At 35.1% G+C, this 12724-nt stretch overlaps 1 protein-coding gene across 3 annotated transcripts in view; it reads right to left on the bottom strand.

Annotated features, from left to right (window-relative positions):
* Nucleotides 1-573: 573 nt before the first annotated feature.
* Nucleotides 574-12724, bottom strand: part of LOC129575320 (uncharacterized) — a 16184-nt gene continuing 4033 nt past the window's right edge. For 2 of the 3 annotated variants that reach the window (XM_055458694.1, XM_055458695.1), the window contains exons 3-5: nt 7083-7550; nt 5909-6130; nt 577-1330 (exon numbers count right to left, since the gene is read on the bottom strand). In XM_055458694.1, the coding sequence (XP_055314669.1) occupies nt 1138-1330; nt 5909-6130; nt 7083-7550 (883 nt within the window). In that variant the 3' untranslated portion in view covers nt 577-1137. Of the gene's footprint in view, nt 1331-5908; nt 6131-7082; nt 7551-12724 lie in introns of all 3 variants that reach the window. The other variant, XM_055458696.1, reaches the window with a different exon arrangement.

The following is a 12724-nucleotide window of genomic DNA, read 5'->3' as shown; positions in this document are numbered from 1 at the left end:
TCCCATTTAAGGAGACAAAATTTTTTTTTCCGATTTTCGTCATGGTCGGAAATTTTGCGATAATTTTTTTTTTGTAATGTAAATAAAAAAACTGTCCAAGGCAAAAAGGTTCCTTTGCTCATCCTCTTTCCAACTGTATATCACATTCTCGAGAATATTTCCACTATTCAAAGATAAAAAAACCATGTCGAAGTGCGTCCCGTTTAAGGGAACATTACCTTATAAAAACGGATGCAAACTTACAATCATTTCAACAGTGAAAATGGCACGACTTCATTGTTTACCAATTTGTTTGCATTTTTTAAGCAAAAACTCATTTCTTTGGGTGAATTTATACTTGATCTTATTTTAATTGTAAACGCTTTATACAACCAAGGACTATACAACGTTTCGCAATTGAGAGTAGTCAAATTTAATCATATAACTTACGTGATCAATGTAGAATTTGAGTTATTTGTAGATATTGACGAAAATGTTGCGATTGAATGCTCCTTCTACAAAAATTCAATAATAATCAATATTCAAAATCAATAATGAGAATTCTGAAAATGTCAATCATCAAAATCAAAGAAAAACACATTTTGGTTGCTACGATTTTTTTTCATATTTTATTTGCATTGCTATCGATTTCTATGAGATTGTTTCCTTAACAAATAAATTCAAGTTCTAAACTAAAAAAAAATTAAAAATATCATTTTTTTACATAGTATTTTGTCTGTTTTTTGAACAGGTAGTGATCTTCATTGCGTATTGGTTGTGTTTAACTAATCTGCCAATACGCGAAAATGTTAACAAACTGTGTAAAACTTGTACATTGCCTTTTTTTCAACATGTGTCTTAGTTTTTTTTCTTCTTCTCTTTTTGGTTTGAACTGAAAAACATACATAGCCGATGTGAGGTTTGGCGTGAGTGATCTATGTCAATGATGCAGCGTAAAAACAAATGCAATAATTTAATGAACTTTGAAATATAATATACACTCTAAAAAAACACATTGAATTCAAATTCGCTTGGACAATTAACAGTTCGATGAGGTCATTTATAAATAGTGATTTCTGCTTGACGCTGAACATATTCTCTCTTTTCTTTTAATAGTTAAAAAATACTTGTTTTATTTTGATTCGGCATTGGTGCTGTCTAGAATTTTTTGTTATTCCGTAAATGGGCTCGTTTGCGTGTACCCTCACTCTCGCATGCACCCCACCACGAATGCGATTTGCAGTATTTTTCCGGTTTCAAGACGAAACACTTTGTTTGCACAATATTGAAGAACAGCTTTCCAACCATCGTCGCATCGGCGGAATCGGCCATTTTCAAACACGTTCGAAATCTGCACATGGAACAAAAAAAGAAATTATTAGTCATTTGAAAGAAAAAAAAAGAAGATTTTATTAGGTCTTTAAACACACAGAAAAATAATTGAAAAAACAACTAAATGACTACATTCAAAGCTACGTGGCCAATATTTATCTCTGAAAAAACAAAAGTTGAAAACAGCAGCTGAGCAGTAGGAAGACAATTTGAAAAATATGGGAGAAATCAAAAGAAGTTCTCTAAATATTGTCAAATCCATAGAAAATATAATAAAAATCAACAAAATAGTTCAAAAATCTAAATGTTACTTCTTTTCCGTTGTCCATTTCTGTTTTTCTTTATTTGTTTCTCTTGTTGATTCGGAATAATTTCTGAGATTTCTTAATAAATTTTCACACCCATTTAATTCAATAGATCTCTGATCGAAAAGAAATGTGACTTGAAACATCATTAAATCGCCTGAAAAATCCCATAAATGTTGCATGGCGAAATTGAAGTGCGACGTTGGAATCAAATAAATTGAAAAAAAAACAGCGCGAAAAGTGTTGTTGCCGATGTACAAATAAGAATGATGCGAAAAAACACACACATACACATCCTATTCTTCTGGATCGTTATTGTTATTGTCATAGTTGTAATATTCTGGTGTATTTGTGCGTTCGTTTTGTCGAATATAAATATTGAAATCGGGAATGGTGTGCGCAACGATGTGTGAAGATAAAGCGACATCGAATGAACAATAATTTTTGCAAAAAGTCATTGCCATCGAATAAACATTTGCAGGCGCGTTCGTTTGTTGATGTTGTTCTCGTGCGCCCAACACTTTTGCTAGTGGGGGGATGTGCCATTGAGACGCATCCATATTCCTTGAGCATATCAAACCTTTTCTCTCTTCTCTCCCTCTCTCTCTCTCTCTCTCTCTCTCTGCACTCCCTTTGTATTCATCTTTTTGCCCTTTTTCTACGTATGCTGAAAGGACGATTGCTTTTTTGTTGTGTTCATTTCCCGTGTTATAAGACAGGAATGGAGGATTGGAGGAGCAAAGAAAAAGAGAAAATATAATCGTGTCGTATACACGTTTAACATCCGATTTTCGGATGATGCATTTGATTTGCTCATGATCGCTCACACAATTGCCAGCCGAAATTCTTCTGCACGCACATCAAGCACTGTTTGTTTATTCATTTGAATCATCTCATGTGTGTGTGTCGCGTGTTTGTCAGAGACACAGAAAAAAGGGGCACGATCCGCACAAAGTCATTAAATGATTGTTTCGCCATCAAAAGATGATTGTAGAATTGTATCATTGACAAACAACAACGAAAATTGTTTTGTTTTGCACTTGGTAAAAACAAATGTTGCGTGTAGTTATATATTACGTCGTAGTCGGCGTTTGTTATTATATCTACATTTAATAAGATACCGAGCGAGAAAAAAAAGGTTTTTTTTTTAATGTTTAATACGCAAAATAACATGAATGACGTTAATCGGCTGACAGTTTTCATTTGAAATGGACCCCAATCAAATCAAGCGTACTGTCTTTCATTCAGATCATTCGACATACGTACGTAATTTACGCTAATAACACGCCACTCATTCAAAACTAACACTTTTAATTACTGCCTGTTTTCATTTTGCGCCGGTTCTTTTAATTGAGACAAGTGAAATACAACATTCTTTTCTTGCAGCAGCTGTTGTTTTTGTTCAAATGAAACACGTAATTCTTGAAGCCAGGTCAATATATACGAATCATATACATTGTGATTACGACAAATTACACTACACAGTCGTTCATCATTTACGAATTGATGCGATTGATGCGATTGGTATTTTTACGAATGAATTTAACTGGTTTATTTTGGTTTGTTGTAGATTATTGGGAAAATTCTTCGGACCATTTAATTGGCGAATTAAACGCGAAAATCACTTTACGAAATGTGCATTTTCGATGGTAATCATCTGACATTGATTCTCTATCTGGAAAATGCAAAAAGAAACTTCTTTTTCTGACATAAACCGTTATTCTATTGCTAACGTTAATAACATTTAATTCTGTAGCAATCAAGAGTTTTCCCACGAAATCAGCTTACGAAATCATTATCTACTACTTAAATTTTTGGCATCTTCTTGGGAATGATTACGATTCTTCTTAACATTGGATGATATTCGGAATTTGTAAATGGCATTTTGACCAAATATATATATCGATTATACCGAATTTCAACGCTTTGCAATTCTTTTTACTAGGCAAGTATGAACATTTTCATTATTATACAACAGACGAAGGAACCATTTACAATAAATTTACTGTAATTTTCTTTCAAAATACATTGAATGTCTCTTTACTGTCTTTAAAAGTTACATTCCTTCAAAGAAGCAGAAGCAGAAGAAGGAGCATTACTTATAAAAAAAGTTTCGTATATGAAACGCTTGAAATCAAATGAATTTGGCTTTGGAATTTTGTTCAAAGAAATTTTGCCATAAAATACTAGTTTCTAACAACATTCAAATAATTGGTGTTAACCAGAGTGATCAGCACTGAAAGGAAGTCCTGAACGATAAATAGAAATTCTGTTCTTCCATGCAAAGTTGTAGATATTTTCATCTGTGGGCTCAAATTAATCGAATCCCGAGAAAAAGAATCCGCAGACAAATATTCGTCATTAACTATAAATCATGTACGTTGCTCTTCCGATAAATTCGCATTGATAACGTGCATGAAATCCCAAGAAAGAAAAAAACGTAATGATTCAAATCAGCTGCTCATCTGAACGCAGCCAGAAAATAATGAGAAAATACCCCGAAATCTGAATCACATTTGTATTAATCACATGTAATCATTTTATTTAATAAATGGCATTGTACACCAACGAAACAATCATTTTCCCCTTCGTAGTGGAACGTTTCGTGCGAGTACATTGATTATTTTTGCTCATGCCACCCCTTCCCATGTAATGAGAATACGATTTTTCACCGTTAACCATCGATATGCACGAGCTGGCTATTGCCTGTTATGCACGAGAATTTTGCTGTTTCAGCAAATCCCAATCACACACGATTCGGGCAAAATGATCAAAGGCATTTGCCACTCGATTGCATCCAAGGAAGTCGAATGCGACTGTTGTTCATATTTCAGCGGCAATAGTTAAATCTCGATTATATCCAGTTTCTTTCTTTACTTCCACATTATTGCATATTTATCCGCTTTAATCGCAAAATGTATGAACCTCTTTTGAACGGCGAGCACAGACCTTGGAATCACATATTCAACTACAGGGAATTTTTTTTCTTCTGCATATTCAATTCTATTTGTTTAAACACAATTCAATTCGCTGAATCAGACGATTTTCAGATTAGATGTAAGTTTTGTCAAAAGAAATCCACTTCTTTTGCTTGTGTTTAGTTTTCCTTAATCCGATTGCATTAGTACACTCAAATCCGTTTGTTCTTGGTGGTTTAATGGTGTTTCTCTTGATTTATTCGATGGGATAAACCGAACAAGGAGAAATCATTCGAGTCGAACGAAGCAGTAAGTTGAAAGCGAAAAGACTATTCCAATGTAAATATGATTTACTTTGGACAAATACACTTGAATGGTATTAAAATGAACTAAGTGCAAAAATATTTGCTAACGGCACTTGATTTTGAATTTTTTTTTTCTCATGCAATTGTAACGCTGCTGTTTTCTTTTACCGGAAAAAGCACGAAATTCTACCAAAAACATAATACAAACCACACCATTTCTACAGAAACCAGTAAAAAAAAATTGTAAAGAAATCAAAAGGGAAAAGCCGTCAATAAAAATATGGGTTGTAGCATGAAGCTACGGGTACCTGTCGTCGCATTTGCAATGCATAATCGTTGACACGCCAAAGTTAAACAATCCGTACTTTGTTTCGAAGCCCATTATCCAAAATGGGCACGCTTTATCATGCTGTCGACAGCATCGATCAGCCTTTGAGCGGCCACCCAATTCAGCATATTTCTTTGCCGAATATCCTTTTCCACACCATTTAGTGCCGGGCACCAGTAACAGATTCGTCAAATCCCGACGACGTCTGCAATTTGATGGCCTTTGTTTGATACAATGTTCTTTTTTTCTCCGGACAATTTGGTTTTAGCTTTTGGCAAAAGCCAGAGTTTTTTTTCGCGTAATCATTTGAATACAAAAAATCATATTTTTTTCGTATCGATGAATATGTTTTGTCATTTTTCAATTGTATCATTTTTGCAATCATTTTAACCTTTTTTTTCTTCTTCATCGCCTTTTCGTTCTTTTGTCTCGATTTTTTCGGGATTTTTTCTATTTTTCCCACTGAAAGTGCGGAAGATGTTGACATAGTCAACTTAAAAAGAATTCGCCTAAAATTCAAATTTCTCGAAAAATTTGTTTGAAAATCGACATCGATAAAACGATTGAAAAGCATTTTAACAATTGAAATTTTGAAAAATCGAAAAACCTAACCCTGTCTTTTTCGATTATCATTATTTTCTGAATCAGTTAAATTTCTCAAAGATTTTGGCCACGAAACCTATTTAGAAATTCAGTTTTTGCACAAAACGTTTGCTGATTGGCAATCTGTGTGTGACTAACCTCATATCGCAACTACAATGTGAAATTGTGAATGGTCGATAATTGAATAATCGCCACTTCGTGGTCATCGCATAAATGTTGAATTTGCAATGGTCGTGGCGACGACAGCATTTATCAGCCTTTGATGCACCACCCAGCTGACTGTATTTATCAGCCGTTTGTCCGCGACCGCACCACTTTGTGTTCGGTGCAATTAGCCAATCAGATAATGCTCGCTTTTTCCTAGAAACAAAAACGAAAACACAAACAGAAAAATAAAAAAATAAAACAAACTGATAAAAGAAATTGAAATCAAACGATAATCGAACGTGATTGATACTTATAAATAAAGTGAAAGGTGAGTAAAGACCAAATAAAAATAAAGTAAATGCTTGAAAATGAAGAAAAAAAAACAAAAAGAAATGAAATGAAAAGTGAGCGCAGAATGTAAAAAAAGCGTAAAAACACTCGAATCGATTCTCTGCATCCAGACAGAAGAGCATTTTTCCGCCTGAAAGATTTAAATGGTAGTGTGAGCAAGAAAACTTATTCCGTATTTTGCCCACTGTATAGAACTGAGCAACCAAACTTAGGCATCGTGAAATTCGTGAGGAAGCCAATTTTCTACAGTAAAACACAAAAAGACGCTTGAGGATGATTCATCTACGTTCCGATATATGTAAGGATGAATGATTGTTTTGCGAGTCATCATCGATACGGTGTCGTGCAACAAACAATTAAGCAAGTTTATTCATCGTACGATATATTGAATGAACTCGTACGAGTTTGCGAACACGCGCGCGCGCCGACGCTCAAAATAACGAGCAAAAATAAGTGCGATGAAATATGTAAAATATTTCGAATTGTGGGTCAGAACAAATACGCTTCCTTCTGGGAATGTGAAACCGGTTTTATGATGTGCAAATTTCGGCATCACTCGTAAACAAAACATTTGCGATAAATATGATTTATTGTATTCCAATGAATTTGTGTTATGTCATTGAATTGTCGTTCGATTTTGATTCAGCAATAGACAACGCACTCACCTTTTATAACTCACACGCAATGTTTTCATTGCGCTCTTCATTCTCAAAGTCACACACAGAATCGTTGAAGGTGATGTGCGCGGAATATTGCGTAGATTAGATTTGAAAAAACCAATACAAACAAATGTAAAACAAAACAAAATCATTACCTGTTTAAATGTTCGGTGGCACTTTGTACAACATCATCACTCTCACTATCTAAATCGTTGACAGTTTGCGTCATCGACTTATGATATGCATCGCATTCCGTTTTCATTTCATCGAAATTAATAAAACGTTGCAAATCCTTTGGTATATCATTTCGATTGAATAGCGGTTGATAGGTAAGATTTCGTGCCCCGATTATTTCATTATCACTGTCCATTGCCAAATCTATTTCTGGAACATTGTGTCGCGACCGATGTCGAAACCTTGGAATATGATAAATCTCCTCATTGAGACCATCGATATGATTATATTGTTTCATTCGTTGAATTTCATTGTAGAAATTTTGTACAAACTCTTCATTATACTTGACACCTGTCAAGAAATCACAATCCATTATTTCATCGGCATACGAGTAAATCATCTGCAGAAATGTTTCACCATTCGATAATTGCCATAAACTCAACGAACCCCTATGCAAAGATAAAAAGAAAAACTCATGATTAATTTGCATAAATGGCTATTTTTATAAAATAGATTGGAAAAAAAATCGACTCTAGTCGTTCCTAAGTTAAATTTTTCTCTTTCCGAACTTTTCTTATGTCAAACTCTTTCATGAAAAAGAAGTTTATGCATGGAAATGGTAATTTAAACCCCATACAGTTTAAATTCATCTAAAAAAAAGTGATGCAAAAGATCATTGACAAAGTATGACCAGTTTCAGCGATGGCCAAATACGGCTGAGACTCGTTTGCTGACATTGTGATGCAATTTCTATTTTCTGCGCTTCAGTTAATTTTCTACGAAAAAGATCAGCACACGTTTGCATTTCTCTTGAATCGACGGCGGCCGTAATTTCTTCGTAAACAAATGCCATAAATGAGCGGAGAGTTGAATTTCATTACATTGAGTGTGTATGTGATCTGTCTGCTTGTCTACGATCACCGGTATCTATATAATACGTAAACACTTTTTGAAAGGGTCGAAACACTCAATCAAAAAGTCAACACGTAATAAGTGGGTTTTTATTTGGCAGCAGCAGACAAAAATACCGTAAAAAGATTTAAAACAAAATATACGACTCAAATCAGCAGATGACGTTAGCCAAAATGAGTGTGTGATTCGTACTGCTTCGAGTGAATTCTATTTTATCATTATTGCTCCTTTTTTTTATGACGATAAATTTTACGACATCGAAATTTCCGGAAAAAGTGGTGACACTGAATAATTATGTCTTAAACATCGTGCGCCGCACGATGATTCAGGAAGATCATCAGAAAATGTTTGTTATTCATCATTTATTTATACTCAAAATACGTAAAAAAAGGTGATAACAAAGGAATGTTTTTTTCGTAAAACGGCCAACAATACATATGCCGAAATGAGTGTTTTAAAGCATGATAAAATATTCACACACTCAGCAAATTTATCGTTCGACTAGCAAGCCGCAATCGATTCGACCATAATGCGGTCGCTCCATTTTTTATTGTTCCATTGCGTTAAAATTGTAACATATGTGCCATAAAAAAATACTATAATTAAATGACGATCGCATAAATTCTTTTCAATTGTGAATCACAAGTGACTTGTCAGTAACGTGTTGTTGCACGTGTGTTACACATATTCGCATTTCAATTATTTTGGCCCTAGGTTTGTTCGTTCTTCTTTTTTTTGTTCTCGTATGATATTATCGTTCGTATGAGAGCTCAAGGCTGCCGTAAAATTCTATTTCAAAAGCTTTGGAGCGTGCATTTGGATGCCTCTTGAGAGAGCTTTCTTTGCCAAACTCATGAATGTGCATTGATTTAAATTCAATTCAATTCAATTGAAATCAGAATTAAAGTGAAGCGGAGAGAGAGAGAGTTGGAAGGGAGAGCAAGCGACAATAAAAAGGCAAATGATTGATAAGTTACTAGCTTGTGACTATATCGGCAAAACTAATTTAAGCAACGACACAAATAACAATAGAACAAACGATCGAAACAACAGCAATAGCTACAGAGAGAAAAAAAAGTGCACACAACAACCAAAGAATTTGTTACGCGAGAAAGTACAGCGCGGCATGAATTGGTAAGTAATATCCAATCGAAACACTATAAAAATCGTACGATCTCTCGTACGATCAGCGACAACGCATCGCCGGGCTTCAGTCATGCAAATGTACGTGTATACAGACTCACACTCACAAATGAACGGAAAAGAGCACAGCAGCGTACCATGCGAACGGTTTTCAACGAACAACAAAAACAACAAACCAACATCAGTAACACATGCACCAACAACAACACACACACATAACAAAAGCCGACCACAGCAGAAATGAAAAAAAAAACTAAAACAAACGACTCAACGTGTGTATACGTATGAAAAATATCATGCCACTGAGAGCCCAACGATTCGACAATGTTCAACACATTTGAACGTCACCGAGGTTTTGCCAACTCTCATTTAACAAAACAATCACTCACTCACTCATCCGAGTTGCCCGTGTGCCACACACGGCCTTACAAATTCGTCAAAATTCACACAACTCAACTCGTCAAAAATGTACGAAAAATAGGTTCTCGAACACTCTGTGCTCGACACGTTGTACTTTTCAGCGAGAAGAAAACATGAAACAATAGTAAAGCACCGGTATTTTTCTTTATGCCGCTTCTACAGAAATGGTAACGAAATTTTTGGATAGAGAAACAAAGACACAGAAAGAGAGACAGAAAATGCATTATGCGGGACGAGCGCGACTGCGAAACAGTTTGTGTTTGTGTGTCCGCTTTTTTTTCGTGTGAAAAGTAAGGGCCCCTCAAAACCGCATGCAAAGAATGCAACAAATGCAGAAAGAATAATTACAAATAATTGTTCGTAGACGCATATTTTCTACATATGCTGTAATTATATGCTTAGCCGCCTCTTGAATAAATCAAGCTCATTCTCTCTACTTGGATCGAGGCATAATTTTTATTCTTTTCGTCGTTGTCTCTCTTTAATGGCAACTATTCTCTCTTTTCGTCTCTCTATTGCTCTCTCATTCGTTCGCGCTCTCATCCTTTCGCCGCTCTAGCCCATTCTATCAATTGGATGACACACGTCTACTACATTTTCGTTTATGGATCGACGAATATTTGCCAATCGTCATGATTGTGTCTCGTCAATAAAACGACAAAATTTCTCATGTTTAGAATTCAATTAAATTGCACATACAATGAAACAATTCTTTTTTTTCGAAAGAGGTTCAAACAAACGGACCTACACAGAAACAAACAAGACCGAGTTCTTGAGTTTTTAGTTACTTATTCTATTTTGTTGTTTCACAACAAACTATTTTTTGGCGCACTACATGAAATGTATTTCATCAAAGTAACTTTGAAGTAAAATATTTATTTGCAACAAAGTACAGAAAAAAGATTCTCAGTTAATTCAAAAATGAATTACAAGATCTTGCTTTTATTTCTTTTTTTAAATATACTGCCTTTGGTTTGAATTGAATAAATAATATGAGCATAGAATCTAAAATCACTTCAATTCTGTTCAAGACTCAGAAAAATACTATACAAAAAATTAATGTAATGTTTAAACAACATTTGATAATAAAAATTTGATTGGCGTTTTGGAATATTATGCACTTATTTGTCGTTACTGCCACTGTTTTAAATTAAACAAAAAATATGAGCATAAAATTCAAATTCACCATAATTTTTTTCATCACTCAAAAAGTATCTAGAAAAAAAAAGCAGATTAGTAGCTCTATATTTCATGTAGTGCTAAAAACAAATCCATTTGAATCGAACACATGATCGACTTGAAATTGACAGGCCAAATGAATGTTTGTGCGACCATGCGTCCCGACTGATTTAAAGGCAATTGAAATAGAGTGTTGTTTTTTTTTATTTTCTTCGCTCTCTTGCTCGCAAAATATAATAAGTTCAATTGATCTGGTTCAAATTATGATGATTATTTTTCGTTTTAGTTTGTGTCGTTGACGATCAATTTCGAGCAATGAACAGGTTTGTTTTTTTGTTATTTTTGATTTTTATTTTTCGCATATTGTTTTGTCCTTGTCACTAGATAATGGCTTAGAACACACCAGCGATTGTGAACATGATTTTTCCCGTCCAAATAAAAACTTTGGGCTAAATGAATTATTTGAAAAAGATTTTGCTGAAATGAATGGCATTCCATCGGGAGAATGGCCAAAAAGCGAATGGAATTCAAATGTTTTCCGTAAAAAATGTGACTTCATGAAGAAAGACACCAAATAGCGGAGTTATAAATAAGTGTTTTGAATATTCATAGTCAAATTCGTCGGTCTTTCAAAGCGAAAAACAGTGCACTTCGGCTTATGACGAATGGGCAACGATACCAGGTCTCCTCAAATACTAACGACCATCACACTCTCTCTCTCTCTCTCTCTCTCTCTCTCTCTCTCTCTCTCTCTAGCCAAAGCATTTCGTCTCTTTGTTTTTGTTGCAAAACCAAACTCTGTAACCAATTTGAAATGACGTTAGAGAGTTTATTGGTATCCAATTTGCAACAACAAACCACCTCACCCTGTCGAAAAATATGTGAGCCACCCAGCAATGCCCAGACTACCGACAATTTATGCGAGAAAGACAAACCCAACTTACTGACTCAGAGTAGTACTGACTTCAACACAACAATAACCAAAAAAAATATTGATTTCATTGTGTATCTATTAGTGGCCAAATTTTCGGTTGTTTTTAAAGGGGGAAAATGACATCAAAAGACGTAATATGATTTGCTTTTGGAAAATAAAAATCATAAGATAGATCCATTAACATCAAACGGCCTGAAGATGAGATATTAATTGAAACCGAGTCGAAAATCAATCGCTCCCCCTGCTGCAATACACACACACACACACACACACACAGCTGCCAAATATGTTTGCTGTACCAGAGCCAGCAAACCACAAACGAAATTTCACAAATTGGTTAATGATTTGTTATTTTAGATAAAGTGCATCAGATAAAAATTTCGTTGTGGATGCGGCGAAGAGAACTCTACTTTTTCGGCGGGAGAAAGAGTCAAAGTATGAGCTAAGTGAGTTAAAGGGGAACAGTATGTGCAATGGTTCGGTGATTCAAATGTAAAGATGTGTCGTTCTGCATGTGTTAAATGGAAAAACCACTTCAAAATGTGCCAATTTTATGCTATAAATTCCCTATCCGTCGAACAATGCAGAAGACGTAGAGAAAGGAAGAGCTTGCACGGGAAGAAGAGTGTAAGAGAAAGCAAAAGCAAGAGGGAAAGAGTAATAGAGAGAGAGAGAGAGAGAGAGAGAGAGGGGGGAAAGAGTAATAGAGAGAGAGAGAGGGAGAGAGCAAAAAAGACGGTGCGAGCATGCATTAATAAGTGAAATCGCTGGTTATGTGCATTTAATTTGTTAATATTAAATACAGGCATTAGTCCCGGCACATTGGTATCGACACATGATGAACGACGAGTGAACGATGCGATGCGTTTCGCATCGCCAAAGAGGAGGTCGGCCATTGTCTCGAGTGAAGATATTATATGCGGCATTTATATCTGATTCTATGAAGCAACCAGCAATTTTTGGGGTGTTCCGTCGTCGTCTCTCTCTCTCTCTCTCTCTCTCTCTCTCTCTCTCTCTCTCTCTCTCTCTCTCTCT

The sequence above is a fragment of the Sitodiplosis mosellana genome, unplaced genomic scaffold (assembly GCF_009176505.1).
Source record: "Sitodiplosis mosellana isolate CC-2019 unplaced genomic scaffold, AAFC_SMos_1.0 Smas_scaffold_6166, whole genome shotgun sequence".
In the NCBI taxonomy this organism is placed as follows: Eukaryota; Metazoa; Arthropoda; class Insecta; order Diptera; family Cecidomyiidae; genus Sitodiplosis; species Sitodiplosis mosellana.
This window is presented reverse-complemented; position numbering and strand designations above follow the sequence as displayed.